The 17,043-nt window shown below is 54.8% G+C and overlaps 7 protein-coding genes across 7 annotated transcripts; 4 read left to right on the top strand and 3 right to left on the bottom strand.

Moving 5' to 3' along the window:
• Positions 1-1,201: 1,201 nt before the first annotated feature.
• SPSK_03173 (potassium channel, voltage-dependent transporter) lies at positions 1,202-3,164 on the top strand (the record flags this gene model as incomplete). The annotated part of the gene is made up of 3 exons (XM_016730014.1): positions 1,202-1,229; positions 1,354-1,638; positions 1,708-3,164. The coding sequence occupies 3 exons, from the start codon at positions 1,202-1,204 to the stop codon at positions 3,162-3,164; spliced, it is 1,770 nt and encodes a 589-aa protein (XP_016585171.1).
• Positions 3,165-3,980: 816 nt separating this feature from the next.
• On the top strand, positions 3,981-5,035 carry SPSK_03483 (uncharacterized protein; the record flags this gene model as incomplete). The annotated part of the gene is made up of 2 exons (XM_016730321.1): positions 3,981-4,056; positions 4,140-5,035. 2 exons carry the CDS (start codon positions 3,981-3,983, stop codon positions 5,033-5,035), a joined length of 972 nt encoding a protein of 323 aa, XP_016585170.1.
• A 671-nt stretch (positions 5,036-5,706) lies between these two features.
• SPSK_03701 (uncharacterized protein) lies at positions 5,707-6,142 on the bottom strand (the record flags this gene model as incomplete). Its single annotated transcript, XM_016730536.1, has 2 exons — positions 5,707-5,895; positions 5,921-6,142. The coding sequence occupies 2 exons, from the start codon at positions 6,140-6,142 to the stop codon at positions 5,707-5,709; spliced, it is 411 nt and encodes a 136-aa protein (XP_016585169.1).
• A 351-nt stretch (positions 6,143-6,493) lies between these two features.
• SPSK_03209 (uncharacterized protein) lies at positions 6,494-8,352 on the top strand (the record flags this gene model as incomplete). Its single annotated transcript, XM_016730050.1, has 2 exons — positions 6,494-8,221; positions 8,281-8,352. The coding sequence occupies 2 exons, from the start codon at positions 6,494-6,496 to the stop codon at positions 8,350-8,352; spliced, it is 1,800 nt and encodes a 599-aa protein (XP_016585168.1).
• Positions 8,353-9,274: 922 nt separating this feature from the next.
• SPSK_03556 (bis(5'-adenosyl)-triphosphatase) lies at positions 9,275-10,141 on the top strand (the record flags this gene model as incomplete). Its single annotated transcript, XM_016730394.1, has 1 exon — positions 9,275-10,141. One exon carries the CDS (start codon positions 9,275-9,277, stop codon positions 10,139-10,141), a length of 867 nt encoding a protein of 288 aa, XP_016585167.1.
• Positions 10,142-10,471: 330 nt separating this feature from the next.
• On the bottom strand, positions 10,472-13,612 carry SPSK_03003 (nitrogen assimilation transcription factor nirA; the record flags this gene model as incomplete). The annotated part of the gene is made up of 2 exons (XM_016729848.1): positions 10,472-11,798; positions 11,847-13,612. 2 exons carry the CDS (start codon positions 13,610-13,612, stop codon positions 10,472-10,474), a joined length of 3,093 nt encoding a protein of 1,030 aa, XP_016585166.1.
• A 1,674-nt stretch (positions 13,613-15,286) lies between these two features.
• SPSK_03470 (uncharacterized protein) lies at positions 15,287-16,361 on the bottom strand (the record flags this gene model as incomplete). Its single annotated transcript, XM_016730308.1, has 3 exons — positions 15,287-15,520; positions 15,578-16,198; positions 16,245-16,361. 3 exons carry the CDS (start codon positions 16,359-16,361, stop codon positions 15,287-15,289), a joined length of 972 nt encoding a protein of 323 aa, XP_016585165.1.
• Positions 16,362-17,043: the final 682 nt, after the last annotated feature.

Genomic DNA, 17,043 nt, shown 5'->3' with positions numbered 1-17,043 from the left:
ATCTCCGTGGTGGTATGATTTCTACCTGTGTGTCTTCGTCTTTTCGGCTTTTCGTGTCTTTGTGTCTCTCATTTCTTTTCCTGTCCATTTGTGCCAGGCCCGACATTTGCCTATTCTTCCTGTTGCTGGCCCATTTCTTCGTTATTTCATCGCTACCTCATTCTCTTGTTTGCTCATCCTTTCTCCTTCAGGTCCTCCCTTGCCTGGGTGATAACCGTTCACTCTGCTCCATTCACTCCATTCTCATTCTTTGCAACGGCCGAGACCAGGTATCTGGTCCCGTCCGACGGGGTCTGTGTTACCCTTCGGCTCGCGCAAAGTCGCTGTTTTTGCAGTGCAGCCTCCTCCAGCGTCGTTTCTTTCGTGTCCGTTACGCTCTGTGTCTCTCGTGTATCGCTGCTTTCGCACCGAAAGAAACGAACACGGCCGCAACAGCCACAGCTGGCAGCTCACATGCCACAAATCAAAAAGCTCACAACTCGCTCGGCCAGTTATCCACTCACAACCCATGCCTTCGCATGCCACTTGGGTTGTCCCAACCAGCGGCCTGGCATAACGTTGGCACCCGACCGTTCATCACCAACTGCTTGGTCGTCACCCACTCCCCGCAGCTTTTCATTTCTTTGGCCATTGGCTTTTTCTGTCAGCTATTCTGCCATCTTCTGTGTTCGGAAAACGGCTTCTTGCAGGCAGCTTCCTCGTCTCTTGTCACGGTCTCTCACATCGCGTGCTGCAGGGCTACTTTAGTCTAACCGGCGTTCAGTCGATCATTTCTGACCACGTTCTTTTACTCTTTCTCTCGGAACAGGGGCCATTTTCGGTTCCATCTCCTTGCCCACTAATTACGCCGTACGTGCTACCCGTTGCTTGACGTTTTGCCTCCCGATGTTCTTGAACCAGAAGCTTAGATATTTCTTCTCTTCCTCCTCCAAAGATTATCCTGTCTGAGCGTTTGTGCATTCGTGCATTCTTGCATTTGTGCATTCTGCGCGATTTCGTTTTTTCTTTTCCGCCTTATTGAAGATTCGTCACGAACCATCACTAGCACGCCGGTCTATTCTGGGTTCTTTTACCTTCCTCTCGTTTTGTGCCGCATGGCATAGGCCGGGATGACTTAAGACGCCATTGCCCTAACGAGTAAAACAATATTGCTCTGCAGTTGTGTACTTGGCGTCACTGGTCGACGTCGCCGGTTCCTGCCATGGAACAAACATTTATGACGATTCACAGTGAGTCCCCTCTGTTCCGAGTATTCCGCTATTATGGTATTGGTATATCTGATAGATGACGGGATGTACTGACATGCCGTCTCTTGTTTTTTTCCCCTTCGCCGTCACAAAGACCTCAGCCCAGATGCCAACATTCTATTTGCGTCCGAGTCCATCGTCGACATTTTAGGCTACCAACTGGCCGAGGTTCAGGGCAAGTCATGCTTTGACTTCTTTCACCCCGAAGAGGTACCTTCTGCACGCTCCGTCGTCAGCCGGGGCGTGCTCCTGGACAAGGCTGCCGTGCTTCATTATGCCCGCATATTGTCCCGTGATGGGCGCTGGGTTGGCTGCGAGTGCTGCTTCACCGTTGTCCATGACGTATTGGTGGCCTCCATAAGCATCTACCGGCGAAACGCAAAGAGCGAGAGTGCGTTGTTATTTCCACTTGTAGTCAATAATACTTTACCCTATCAAGAGTGACTACTAACACAGCTAGGACGAGCCATTGAGGCTCCCCAAATCCGGCGCATATTCTCATGTTCACCACGCGATCCACGGTACCATATGCTGGAACACCTATCGCCAAAATTCAAAGTGCCACCAATGGAGCGAGAGCCAAGGGCCGCTTTGATTTTGAATCGCTTCACACGGAATCTCACAGTCATGTTCGCCACTACGTCCATTTCTACCGTCCTTGGCTTACGGCCACACGAAATCAAAAACAAAGGTTTCTACCGATGCATCCAGGAAAGCTGCTTATCCGAGGCGATCGAGTGCCTCGAGAGCGCAAAAGCAAACGACTCTATTGCGTACCTACGCTTTTTCTTCCAGGATCCACGAGAGGACGACGAGCTAGCCGAAAGCATGGCCAACGGCAACAGCAACGTGAACAATACCGCCTTGGCCGAGGACGCAGAAATGGCCATGTCCGGAAGCGCGACAAGTGACATGGATGTGGATGAAGCTAACGCAATCAACATCAAAGTCGAGGTAGACGATGACGCACACTTCTCTTTGCCCTCTGTGCCCCTTGTGTCTGAGGCTACGACATCCGACTCGCCAGGAAGGCTGCCTTCGATCGAACTGGAAGCCGTGGTCTCCTGCACGTCTGACGGCCTCGTGGTCATTCTTAGAAAAGCGCGACCGCCAATCCCACCAGCGCATCCCCCATTGGTGGCCCCCGACTACGGCGACGGGCTTTTTGCCGCGCCCTGGGGCCAGCAGCCCATCCAGCCACATTTTCCAAAGGAATCTTTGTATACATTTCGGGCCCCCTTACTGCGGCAGTACATGCCCCTACGACAGAACGTAAAGGATGCCGGCGGGCCGCCACTGGACACCCTTATGGGGTCGATACGCGATGTGGCCGTATTTGCATGGGGCGTCGTCGGCATCAACCCAGCCTTGGCTGCGTATGGCCGAGGCCTGCCGTCCGGCGAGGCACGACCGACTTCTGGCTCACGACCAGGCTGTCAACAAACCAGACATGGGTCAACCAATGACAACACGAACACCGCTACCTTTTCCAAGCAGAACAAAGGAAAAGCTCCCGAGAACGAAGCGACGAGCCAACCACGCACCTATACAGCAAGGCGAGTACCGGCCGATGCCAGCCATAGTGCCCTTGATCCAGTCAGGAGCAGCATCGTGAGCAACTCATGTGGCTACCAGTCGATGCTGCTGCCGTCCACTGGCTCGAACTGGGGCTATACTCACTCCCCAGAAACAACGGCGGCTCTTATGGAGCAACCCCAAACTGCTCGAAACCTCCAACAACTGCCTCAAAACTACAGTTCGTCCTTCCCACCAAGCTCGTCTAGTCCCAATGCACCGTTCCGACGGCATACAACTTCGAGAGGCACCGGTTACCAGCCGCCGTCATACGGATCACCAGTTGCACAAGGTCCTTCCGCGACCACGACCGGCTCGACGCAGGATCGCCATTTCGGGTGACGCTAAACTGAATTCGTCACAACATGAAGATCATGAGTCGTGGTTGTCATCCTCGCAACCTTTCTATTTCGGCATTCCGGCACTCCGTTTTTGACAACGTCTTTTCGACATTTCGGTTTCCGTTTACATTATTATGTTTCCTTTCTTGTCATTTCCACTTATCTAGCTAACCAGTGCTCTCACGGTTGCGTCGTCTTGGTCGAAATTACATCAGATGACGCGGGGGTGGTTTTTTTTTTGTCAATATTCAACGCAAATAACAGCATAGCGACAGCACAATATACCCACCAAGGCTCGGGCCTGACCTCAGAGTCTTTTCCCAGATACTTTTGATAGCTGAAATCGATTTTGGTTGATTTTATAAGACTCTCCGTTTGTAGGTCAGATTGTAAGGTACGTAACGTGTGACGTTGCACTATTCGCTGCACCTTACAGAAGGTCCCATCAATTCGTAAGGCGTCGAAAGTCGGTGAAAATAGAGTGTGAGCGTGTTATTGAAATGCTGGTGCCTGTAATTTCTCCGTAGAGGTTGGCGTCCACAGAGTAATTGTGGGGCAAAGGCGCGGACGCGGCAGCCCCAAATCGCACTTATGTTGGCCAATGAGGTCCACCAGGGCAAGCTGGCCTCCTTCTGAATCCGTTCACCCTTTTCCACCATCGCAACACATCGTCGCTTTCAGTAACTACGCAGTTTCTCGAGCACGCCTATCACCAGCGACCACTCCCTACATAAGCCGATTAAACGGGCTACCTCTCTTCCGACATAGTTCTTTCCTTGTTCTTACCACCTAGCACGTATACGAGTGACTGCACGCGATGGCGTCCGTCAACCGCAAAGACTATGGCCCTGCGCCGCAAATCGAAGACGACGACCTCATCGATCCGGATGATGGTACATCACCCTTCTCGCCCTCCTCCCCGTTCTCTACTCTGCACATTTTTTAGTCGTACCTCTCTAACAGTGCTCTACTCCAGCCGACCTCGATGACCTTGACGACCCCTTGGCGCCCGAGGCGTCCTCGTCACGAGCTCCCTTGCGCGGCAACATCGGCTCTTCCTCAACAGCAGGCCCCAGCAGCGGTTCTGGCTCTGGCAGCTTCGGCCGCTCCACCAGCGGAAATTACCTGACCTCCCAAATCCCTGGCGAAGACCGCTCGGCACCCACCAACACCATCGACGAGAGCGTGTGGGCGACCCTACGCCGGGACCTGCTTGCCGTCTGGGCCAAGATGCGCGAGGTCCTGTACCCGCGGTACCTCTTTGGCGGCTCCATGTTTGACGCCGACGGCAATGGCGGCAGTGGCGGCAGTGGCGGTGGCGTCCTCCGTGGTGCCTATGCGACGCTGCGCAACGCAGGCCTGGCCGGCACGCGCGACGAGCTGGCCGGCCTGGCCGGCCGCATGCTCGACCCAGAGTCTCTGCTGCGCCAGAGCAACATGACCCCTGGACTGCGCGACTGGGACCTGTGGGGCCCCCTCGTCTTCTGCCTGCTGCTCAGCATGCTCCTGAGCTTCAACGCGCGCGAGAAGCAGCGCGAGCTCGTGTTTTCGGGCGTCTTTGCCATGGTCTGGATCGGCGAGGCCGTTGTGACGCTGCAGATCAAGCTGCTCGGCGGCAACATTTCCTTTGCACAGAGCGTCTGCATCATCGGCTACACACTGTTCCCGCTTGTGATCGCGGCGCTGCTCTCGGCGCTGAGCCTGCCGACGGTGGCGCGCATTCCCGTGTACCTGGTGCTGGTGGTGTGGGCCATGGCAGCGGGTGTGAGCATCCTGGGGGGCAGCGGCGTGGTCAAGAACCGCGTGGGCATTGCCGTATACCCGTTATTTGTCTTTTACCTGGGCCTGGGCTGCCTGTGCTTCATCAGCTAGGCGTGTCGATTGTTGAAACAGCGAGCAGTATGATGGGGGTCGACAACAGCTGAAAAGAGGAGGACGTTAGAATCGAGCGAGGGACAGCAAGCGACCTACCGCGTTGTCTGATATTTTCCATGTTTCTTTTTTGTTTTAAATTTCCGCCTGTATCACACGGCCATCTTCTATCTCCTTGGTAATTGGGCACTGGTTCACGGTATCTTTAACGGGCGCTGTCTGCTTTTTTTTGTAAGATGTCCCGGTAGAGTAAAGAAGCAACTACAAGTACTTGATTCGTTCGCGATGCTCAGCGTGCTTTAATGGCGGTCCATGTCCACAATGGCGAACAAATAAAATGAGAAACCCATTACTACGTCGCAATTATGCGCATATATTGCCGACCCCCAGTCAACGACAGTCAACGACAGCCAACCAACTACCGTCAAATGTTAAATTGGTTTAGTCCAGCCTCGTCTTGTCAGCGCATCGCCATCCAACAAATCTCCGCAGACTGCGCAGCAAACGAGCTGTCCCAGCATCGTGCAGTATTCCTGTACCAATGTAATTTGTGGGTGTGTTAATATTATTTAACTGTTTATTTTTTTAATTTCGGTATTTTCGTTACTAAGCTGTCCATTTACTGAATCGCACCTGCCATGCTGGCATAGGTCCTTCGTTGGCTCTTTCCTTCACCTCTCACGCGCTTCCAGCTTGTCAGTGGGAGTCGCACCTGCCCCACTACAGCGCACTTCCCCTGCAAAACCCAGACCCGCACTAGCCACTGAGCAACCAAAACGCAGCAGTCGCCCCTCCTCGCCTGCTCGCGCATTTGTGTCGCTCCTTCCCAAACTTTCAGCAACCTCAATCCCCTCCCCGTCCTGCCGTTTTGGTCAACCGTCTCACATATCGTATCCCCCATTGCAATATATTGACATCGAGCCGTCGAATCTTTTCTTTCTCCCTTTTTGTCTCGTCGTCTCCCGCCTGCACGACACACCCCAACCCAGCTCGCCAACCTGATCCCGCACCCTCGCCTGGTACAGCCTGCAGCCAGTAGCTCATTTGTTTTCCCGCCTCGGCTGCGTATCTCTGGGAACAGCCGCATTTGGGCATTTCTCCATCCATTGTTTCGGGCTCGCTCTTTGAAGACAAACCCCCGCAACCTTTAATCTATACAACACAACAAACAGAGGCAGATCCAGCCCCTTGACCAAACAAGCCTGCATATGTCTTGCATCTGCAGTCGGCACTGAAAATTTGCATACACGCGAGCCTCGACGACAGCCAGCCAAAGCGCCTCTGCACGACCCGCTTGCTCGGCAACCGCCACACCACAAAAAGGCCCAAGAAAAAACGACGCCTTGGAGCCATTCGCGACGTGAACAAAGAAATCGAACGGACCTCGGGGAACAGGAAACACGAACAAACTCTTACCGCATACACGTGCATACACAATACCCGCACGACCGCCGAATCATGACAGACACCGATCCGGCGTCCGCAGTGCCCTCTGGCGCCGGGTCTCCTAAGGAGGATGCGGCAACCAAGTCGGCACGGGAAGAGCTCAGGCACACAGTGATCTCAGAGCGAGAGGATGCGAATGTCGACGACAACAACGACGACGACAGCAAAGACAATGACAACAGCACCAGCTCACGGCGAGCGACCACGCCCGACAAACACGACGCCCTCAAGGAACAGGTGTCGTCTCCCAAAAAGAAGCGTGCCCACGACGAGCTCGACAACGACGACGACGACGACGGCAAGGCCACCGAGGGTAAGAAGAAAAACAAGGACGAACAGAGAAGTGACGCGGAGGCCAGAAAGGCGGTTGCAGCCGGTACCGCCTCTCTAGATGCCCCCAATGGCGATGCTCCACGTGCAAACGAGCCCGAGAAGAAGCGTCTGCGCGACGGAGAGTCTGCCGAAACCTCTTCGTCAGGCACCCTCTCTAAGGAAGACAAGCCTGCCGCTTCTGCTGCTTCTGCTGCTTCTGCTGCTTCTGCTGCTTCTGCTCCGGCCTCTTCTACCTCCACCGCCGCCTTTGCGTCGTCTGGCTTTGCCAAACTAACCAGTACTGCGTCACCCTTTGGCAACCTCGCGGGAGGTGCGTCTGGCAAACCCTCTTTGTTCGGCTCGTCCTCGGGCTCGGCCTCGCCCTTTGGCGCGCTGGGCGGTGCCTCTGCTTCCCCCGTGACTACAACTGCCTCGACATCCGCCTCAACAACGAAGCCTGCCGCACCAGCATTGGCCTCGCCGCCTACATTAAGCTTCGGTGGCAGCAGTACGGCGTCTCCGTTTGCCGGTCTGCCTTCTTCGAAGGCTGCTTCGAGTGGTGGAGTGTTCGGCAGCGCATTTGGCAGTGCTGCTGCGGCCGGTTCGTCTGGGGCTACGAGCAGCTTCGGTGGCGGCTTTGGGAGCGGTCTCAGCAGCGGGTTCGGAGGCAACGCGTCTACAGCCGGTGGTGCTAGAAGTGCCTTTGGCGCGGCCCTCTCTAGCTCGGGTGGACTCACCAGCTTTGCCAAGCCTGGCACAGCCTTTACTAGCGACAAGCCGGCGCGACCGTTCGGTGCGCCCGAGAGCGACGACGCTGAGGAAAGCGACGATGAGGACTCGGCAGCAGAAGAAGACGAGAACGGCGACGAGGACAAGGACGAGAGCGGCGGTGGCGACGGCGACGATGCTGCTGAGGATCAGCCGACCAAGGCTGGAACAGACGCCGACAAGAAGAAGCAAAAGCTGCAACGAGTGGCGGTGGACGACGGCGAGGCCGGCGAGGCCACATTATTACAGGTCCGCGCACGCATGTACTACCTCGACAAGGATCTGGGCGGCTGGAAGGAGCGCGGCGCCGGCATGCTGAAGATCAACGTGCCCGAGCACTGCGTTGAGTTTGACCGCGATGGCAGCGTTATCCCCGCTTCTTTTGACGCGTCGACGCTCGGCGGGGACGAAGAGAACAAGGAAGCCGCTGAGGCGGCTGTCTCGGAGACCAACGGCAAGACAAAAACCGGCGCCGCCGCCCTCCCGCGGCGCACTGTGGTCCGGCTAATTATGCGGCAAGACTCAACGCACCGTGTCATCCTCAACACGGCCGTGCTGCCGTCGACCGAGTTCAAGGAGCGCCAGACGCTCAAGGCTACGACGGTGCTCTTTACGGCCTTTGAAGGCAGCGAAGCGAAGCCCGTCAGCATGCAGGCCAAGGTGAATTTCATTTCCCCTGTTTATGCAACTCGGCAAACATCCTGCTAACCCCATCGCAGATGAGCATTCCCAACGCCAAAGCTTTGATTGCTGCCCTGGAGGGTATCCAGAAGGAGCTGCGTGGCGACTGAGGAAGTTTCGTAGTCGGTCCTCGTCAGATATTGGTTTGTTGCCCTCACTTCACTTCATTTTTTTTTGTTGTTATTTCTGCTATTTTTTGTTCGTGTGCCCTGGACGGCCACGCCGGGGTTTCTTGTTATAAAACGGAAAAAGGCGTGCAAAGACGGGACGAAGCTCGTGGCAACGTTTTGTGCATTGCGAATGCAACACACAGTGGACGGGTGTCTGGGAAAAGGCGAGGTTGATCCTATAGGAACGGGTGTTCTTGATTTTTGAAACGCGTATATCTTGCTGTTTATTCTTACGTTTAATTTCTTTTGTATGTCCAGTTCTGATCCATCCCAGCCTCGTGTGGGATGAGGATGTAAGGCTGGTTAAACATATAAATAAAAATAATATCAAAACCTGAGATATATAAAACATAAAACCATCAAATAAATCGGATAAAACACCAATAGAGAATGTCTTCTATTCTCAAAAGAAATCTGGACATAACAAAAAAAGTAACACACTAAAAGAATAATATCATGACTGCCTCATTGGATCATTGAATTACCGATTCATGCGTCACGAAGCTCATAACAACCATGAGTGTGTCTGTGTCACGTGAATATACGACGGCTACATTCATGTTGCCAAAATTCCACTCCAAATCGGCCCCGACATAATAACGATGTATTTACTCTTTGCCCCGCCTAAATGCGCCGGCGGAGCCCCAGATAACCCCATATGTGACGTAGTTTGGCGCGGCTGGGAGCGCATCACCGACGTAAAATGGGCCATGCCATCTCCTTGGCAAACGCTCACGTTACCATTTCTCGCTGTCGACGCGAATTCAGGGCACTTGACCAAACATTTGTAGCATTTCCGCGCTCGTCTTTTGTCGCCAACAAGTAGTTGACTCTGTCTTTTCCCCGGCCCTGTGAAAGAACAATGAACCGCACCTGTCTGCGTCTGGCCAAAACAACGACCAAAACAACGACAACAACTACCAGAACAGCAGCTGCCCCTGTCCGCTCAATCACATCTGCATCCCACTCACCTCGCCCGTGCTCCACCGTCCACTCACAACTGCGTACGTCTCGGCCTTTTGTGCCCACATCGTCGTTGCTGGTCACAGCCTTGCGCACTTCCGCCCGCACTTCCGTCCGCATCTCCGACCGCACCATGTCGGCCTCAGCAGCACCGTCCGAGACGATCCTCTTCGGGCCGTTTGACGTCTCCACCCAGGTCTTTTACTCGACCGAGTACTCGTTTGCCATTGTCAACATCAAGCCCCTCATGCCGGGGCATGTCCTCGTCTGCCCCAAGAAGCCGCACCGCCGCCTGACCGACCTGGACGCCGCCGAGGCCCTCGACCTGCTTGCCTCGGTGCAGGTCGTCCAGCGCATGCTGGCCGCCTACTACTTCGACGAGACGCCATCACGCGCCCACGACACGGAGGCGGTCCACAAGGGCAGCTTCAACATTGCCATCCAGGACGGGCCCGAGGCTGGGCAGACGGTGCCGCATGTGCACGTGCACGTGCTGCCGCGCATCCGGGGCGCCACGGCCAAGATCGCCTTGACAGAGGCGGACGAGCTCTACGAGAAGATGGCCGACGAGCCGGGCAACGTGGGCGGGCAGCAATGGGACGCTGCGCTGGCGGCGGCGCATGCATCGCACTTTGGTGACCGGCCACAACCCGGCGGCAAGTTCCCCAAGATTGAGGACAGCAACCGCCAGGCGCGCACCATGGCAGAGATGGAGGCGGAAGCGGCTGAGTTCCGCAAGGCACTGACCAACGTGCTGGGCCGGTGACTGCGCCCGAGGCTGTAGTATAGAATAGAAGGAAGCACCAAGCATATCTTGACATTTGTTGATATTTGAAAGCGTGATACAATTCTTAATGCCATAGATATTCAAAAAGTCAACGCATCCATCAAAAGTATAGTAAACTCGGCAATAACTCCAATCGGGTACGCCATGCGACATCCTACTGCCGGTATTTCCAAAAACAGAATCCTGTAAATAATCTAAATTCGCGGCATGTCTCCGCGGATTTCATATATATATACATATATTCGTGCAAAAGTACGAGCATATGCAAGCCCAAAACGTACAATCATATCCGCCCGCAAGACCGAGCATCTAGACAGGCCCAAGTCCATCCACGTTTCCGCCCGTCGTAGCTAGACCGTCAAAAGTCATATCGAGATCGGAGCCATGCGGGCCTCGAAACATAAACAAACTGCTGTCCGAGATGGGCGTGCTGTTGTTTTCCGTGCTCGTCGGGGTGTGGTTACGCGACCGCGACATTTGCTGTTGCGGGTGTGCTTGCCGTACACGATCTGATTGCTGCTGCTGTTGTTGTTGTTGCTGCTGCTGCTGCGGGTTGGTTGGGGACGCGGGCCCTTGCTGTCGTTGCTGGGGGAAGCCCCACGTCTCAAAGTTGTGCTGCCAGCTGACGCCCTCTTTCAAGAACCAGTCCTGCCCGTCGACACCGTACATGTTGGACGGCATGTCCGGCTGCGACGTCGGCTGATGGTATGCCAATTGTGCATGTTCATAGCCCTGCATGGACTGCGTGACAGCAGGGTCCATAGACCAGGTACTAACATTGGGCACAGAACCGCCTACAGATACAGCCGACGGCCCGGCAGAAGGGCCGGCCGTGCTCTGCGAATACGATGGCTGCTTCGAAACAGGAGCGACGGCGCCGGTTATGGGAGAGTTCGCCTTTGGGAGGCCGCTGAGGTACTCTGGTGTGACACCCGGTGTTGAAAAATCCTGGTACGTCGGTGACTGCTGAGAGAATTGCTCCAGCAGACCCGGCATGGCCGTGATGGCCAGGCTACCAGCGACAAGCTGCTCCGACTTCACTGCCGCATTGTGCGCAGCTGCCGAGGGAGAGGTATCGCCACCACCTTCCACGTTTGCGCTTCCAAAGGCTTGGATGTGCTGTGGCGAGTTGCCGGACCCATGGGGACCAACGGCGGAGCCCACAGACAGGTTTGGAGACGGGACATCGGCCGTGCTGAAGGTGCCGTACTTCTCATCAGAGCGCTGTAAGACCTGAGAGGCCTCTTCGGGCAGCTCGACACCCCACTTGCGTGCGAGGACACTGATGATACTGAGAGTGCGGCGGGCACAGAGCCAGTCCTCAGCCATCTCTTCGAGCTGCTTGACACCGTGAATGATGTTGCGCTTGGCTGTTTTCTCGGGGAGGTTAAGTAGATGAATGGTGCAGGCGGAGTGGATCATGTAAACAGCAATGTTGCAGATCTGGCGAAGGTTGTAAACCTTTTTGTACAGGCGCATCAGCTTGGAGATGGCACTGGCATTTGACGTGCAGATACGCCGGGGAGATACATGTGCTGGCAGCGGTGACGCTTTCGGGGTGTACTTGAGAAAGGGGCGGAAAAGATGAATGTACTGGAGATGGAAGAACATGCTAGAATGCGCGTAAGCAGCATATCTTTTATTTTTGGGCAGAATGTCTCCGGTAGCAATGGCACCAACTTACTGTGTTAACAGCACATTCGGAAGCTGTCCCTCTTTAGGCTCGAATTCAACAGGGAGTTCGCGGCGCCAGTCCTCCAGACGACGGTGCAGTTCGCTGAGCTTCTTAAGCTCGACTGCCTTGCCGTTGGAACGGCCGATGTGATTCGGGTGGTAGAAGAAGAGGAGCAGATCGCTGCTGATCTCGCACAGCTTAGATAGGTGCAGACCAATGGCGCGGGTCCGGGATGGCTGCCGAAGCGATACGTCAAAGCCAGAGTCGGTGAAAGGTGACCAAGGCTCCGCATCCTCGTCGGGGAAGACATCATACTTGGGCACGCTGTACGAGTTCTTTGGAAGCTGGGGCAAGCGGCCGAGATAGTTGGACCACGCCTTGTCGAATAGGAAGCAGCCCCAAAAAGTGATGCGGCGCGCATCGATCTCACTGTCGTCCATCTGGTGATGACCATCGTGTTCGGCAGCCCCTATTGACGAGCCCGTACTGGGGCTGGAGTCGAAATTGAGGCCAATGTCCTGGGCCATGCGGAAACTCATGCCGCTGTATACCCACCCCTTGGCTTCACGAGCACAACCAGCTTCGCGGACCGACATTAGAGCCAAGGCTTGCACAGTGGCAAGCTTCGGCTTTTCGTATTCGTCGTTCTCGACGATGAGGCGCTTCGCCTCCGCGAAGAAGTGGTCGCCCTTCGTACGGCTGTCTCCAGGGATGGCAAAGGCCCCGACGGCACCGGTGAAATGGCAGCCCAGGGCGAGCATGGCGTTGACAAGGAGCGATGTGCAATAGACGGTACGCTTTGGCGGCACCAGTGGCCGGCCTCGAAGAAAGTCGCGGTAAAAGAGGCTTTTGGAGAGGGTGGTGAAGTATGTGTAGTGCCAGTTGAAGTACATATTCATCAAATGGATGATCAACGAAGTGTCGGCGGTGACGTTCGTCCAGCTGTTGATGGCCTCCTCGGTCGTGGTATACGGTGACTCGAACTGAGATTCGCCCTCGGCTGCCGAAGCGCCCTCGGCGCTGTTTTCGGGGCTCGAGACAACGTCGTTGTCACCTAGAGAGTCGCCAATATATATTAAGTGGGAGGTGCCGCCGATGAAGCGAACAGAGCCGTTTTCAAGACGCAATTCACCCATCTTCCTGGCTAGTTCGATCTCGCCTTCCGCTGATTGGTCTGGGTCGACTGTCGCATTGTCTGACACGGTGCTGGCGTCATCTCCGCCGTCTCCGTTGTTGTTTTGGTCGTCCTTCATGATCGACTCGGCCACCGCATCGAGGCTGTCACACGTGCGAATCTTTCTCACAATGGCAAGCACATCATCCTCATCAGCATTGAGGATCGACTCAATGAGGATTTGCAAGGTCGAGTTTTGTGCTTTCATGCTGTCCACTTTCTCACGATAGACGCCTTTCCGCCGATGGTCCGAGTTCGGGTCGTACACGCACTCGGTACAATAGACGCTGGCGCAAGCCGCGCAGCTCGGCAGTGCGCCGTCGCACTTGGACTTCCTCTTCCGGCATGCGACACAGGCCGTGCTGACGCACCGTCGCTTTTGCGCTGCAGGGTCAGTATTGCGCCGCGACTTTTTCTTCGGTGTGGCCGCCGATCCTCCAGTCGATGGTGCCGACGCCGGCCCGCCCTGTGAGGAGACGGCCGAGAGAGGCGCGGCTGAGGCGGAGGGCATTGCGGATGGTGGAACTGCAGGGTTGAAGTTGGAAATCGGGAGCGGCGCTGTCGTTTGTCCGTAGGCAGGTCGGGGGTCGTTGGCGCCCATGGCGTCACAAGGAGGAGAGTACGCTGGACGACGGACAAGATCGAAAACTCAAAGCTAAACGCGGCCGACCAACAACGGAGTCAAGACCGCAAACCTGCAGAAACTTGCATGCATAAGGGCTGGTGGTGCGATGTCGAAAGAAGACAAGAAAAAAGTGAAACAAGGGGGGTGCTCAAATGGCAGAGTGCTGTGGCGTTGAAGAGTAGACAAACCGGAATGCTGAAAGTGTTCAAATGGGAACCGAGAATCTGGGTCCCTCAAAGCCGGGGTATTGTATTGGGATGATGATATTGCCAATAAAACAATGTTTGCGAACAAAAGCGAGAAATTGACGTATCCAGAGCCACAATGTCTCACAGTGTACGATTGGTAATAGATAAGCCTCTCAGACAGCCACCGACTTGCCGACTTATTTCAAGTGGCCTGTTTGGTGCAAGAGTGTTGCCGACGAGAGGCCAATGAGAGTTCGATAAAGGCTGACAGAGTTAGCGCAGAGAGCTGAAGGTGCCGTCCGGCGCTGTCGGTTGCCAAACACAAAGTAGTAGGTCTTAGAAGAGCAGGAGAGCAGCAGCGTTTTTGAGATTTTTTTGTGAGTGCTTGTTGACGGTGAAGAGTCGATTCTCGAGAAAAAGCCTCGAGATGCGCAAAAGTCGGAAAAGTACGTCGTATGTCGTACGAGAATTCGCGCGGGTACCGGGAGTGGAAAAAGGTCGTGCTTCACTTTTAACAATACATAGATGCCTGGTCAGTAAAAGAGCGCAGCCACACACCCACATCGTTTCGCGAATACATATCTGAGAGAGAAAAGCGGCGGTCGAAGCACACTTGTTTGTGAATAAAAACGTAATGGGGCCTGGGCAAGGGGAGGGGAAGGGTGCAACACATGCGGGCTGGTCTGCTGGTATGGTGGGGACAAGAGCCGAGATCAAAGGACTTTGCTTTGTGCCCAGGGCGGTACGCTGATTGAGAGAGGCCCAGCCCAGGCCGGGTGGTCAGGCTTGGTAGTCCCGGGTCTTCAGCTGGAACAGCCTATTCACCACGACCACGAGTTTGGCCCGACGGATCAGATGGCGAGAAAAAGCCGACCCCACCCAAACCGACGGTCTCGAAGAACGCGACGAATGCCTACAAAGTACGCACGTCTCCACGTGTTCCCAGTTTCACTCATAGAACCGTGGTCGGATCGCAGTGAAGTCGCCTACCAGTCTTCAATGCCACTGCCTGAACTTGTTGAAGAGCAAGAGGAATGGGAAGTAGAGGATATCGTTACCCACAGAGGCGATCGATCTACGATCGAATACCTTGTGAAATGGAAAGGCTGGCCGGCTGGGTACAATACGTGGGAGTCAACGCAAAATCTTGAAAATACAAAGGCTATTCTCTCTCGTTACCTTAAAAAGGCTACACACAGGCACAAGAAGTGGGAAGATTACGTGGCGACGGATAACCGATAAAGAGACGACTCTGATTCAAACTATGGTTAAAATCTTCGAAATAAACAAATAAATCATCGCAAATGCATCACAGCTAAGCCTTACGGCTTGCTCCAGTCGACTACCTGTCGCTAATCTGTCGCCACTACCAGGCAATACTCTAATCCTCCTTAAACTCAAACTCCAAACACCTAAACTCCTTGCCAGTTGCTTACCCAGCGCCGGCCAACCTCCTACAAACCTAAGACTTACGACGGGACGGCGCAGCCTGACCGGGCCGAGCGGCCCGAGTCCCCTTCCCACTGGGAATGGGAGGAGCGGGGAACTGAAGGACAGACGCAGGGCCGGTTTCGATGTGGTCATGAACTGCGACCAGTCGTTTAACCGCCTTCGTAGCGTCGTAGACGCCGAAGGTGCCGTTCATAAACTCCTGCACGAACCGCCGCGAATTATCGCACGGAGCACTGTTATTCTTCTACACATAGTCAGAAGCAAGTCGCAGACCGATCGGAGATGAGGAGACGAAACTTACGAGGCGAGCAAGAGCTCTTCCTGCGTCGGTCCACTCTTGGGTAGGAGTGGACTTGCTGACGAGGCGAGTTTGTTTGAGGAGGTCCTTGACCTCCGACTTATACTCGTCTGAGAACAGGTTAAGACTGGTTGACGACAACGTAAGGAGGCATTGTAAGCGAAGTAGTCTGTTATTTATCACGACGTCGGGGACGGCGGGCTCGACCGCCTTATAAATAACTCTATCCTTTACCTTTGGGGAGGAAGCCGACGAGACGCCGGTGGCACGCCGAAGCGTGTCCGACGCCAGTAGAATCTTGGCGTAGAGCAGAGCGAGCTCTTTCGCCTTAACTTCGCTGGTTATGGTTCCGCTTTGGTTCTTATATGCATCGTACTTCGATCGCAGGTCTTGTTGAGAGTTCCAGACGAGCTGACACAGCCCGCGCAAGTCGCTTGGGATCTGGCAAGAGACAGTCAGTATAACGGCGAACAATCGGAGACGGGTCTGAGACTCACTGGGTGGCAACTCTTGCCTTCCACCGAACACCCAACGCAAATCTCCTTCCCAGTGGCCCGTACACACGGGTACTTGACCGTAATGTCCTGGCCGGACCGGGCCACGCAACGAAGACACGGCGCCTGCCTCTCGTTAGTTTATCGCCGAACTAGAAACTGTTTTCAGTACTTACACCCTTGTCGTCACGGCCAGGCTTCAGTTGCCAGCCCGCAGCCTCATTAAAAGTGACGGCGGCGGTCACCTCTTCCTTACTAAACTCCCCGTCGATGGAGAGGGCACCCGGGGCCATGGTTGCGACGGATGTAAGTGTTGTTAACGAGTGAAAGACGACGAAAGTGGTGTTGTTGTGGTTTAACGAGGTTAGAAAAGGCGCCACACCGGCGCCGAATTGTCGATACGTGGTGTGTAAGAGGGAGAGTTGGCGGAGGTAAGGTAGGGGGGCGCGAGGAGTATTTATACCTATCGCCTGGCCGGTCGTAAGGCCTTCGCCTAGCCTTCGTCGTTCTTTAACCTCACTCTCGCCTAACCTTATAGTCACTTCTGAATACTACCGCATCCGGTATGTTCACAACAAATCCCTTATATTGACTACGATCCATCTACGACTCCAAGTCGTCGGGTCGCCGACTATAAGGGGAGGGGCACGCGCACTTACCAAGGTTTTCTCCACGTAGGACCCTGTAACTGCTACGCGATGGCTCTGATGCGCAAGCTACGCCACTGCTCTGATGCAGATGCATGGGCTCTTGGTCTCAGTCCCGTCGCAGACTCAAGGGCAAATGAAGCCTTGACCTTTTTCAAATATCGGGACGATATTATTGAAAGGGGGGGATAATGTAAGGGAGAAAGAGATTCGGCAAGTATTCGCCTATCAAACTTACCCAAGTAGCCGAGGTAGGTCAAAAGCTCAATCAGAGTTCCGATCGTACATAAGGCGAAAAGGAACAAGTTCCATTGTCGCTGACGCGCCT

The sequence above is a fragment of the Sporothrix schenckii genome (genome assembly GCF_000961545.1).
Source record: "Sporothrix schenckii 1099-18 chromosome Unknown Cont47, whole genome shotgun sequence".
Classification (NCBI taxonomy): domain Eukaryota; kingdom Fungi; phylum Ascomycota; class Sordariomycetes; order Ophiostomatales; family Ophiostomataceae; genus Sporothrix; species Sporothrix schenckii.
Note: the sequence above shows the minus strand (reverse complement) of the source record. Positions and strands in the feature narration are given on the sequence as shown.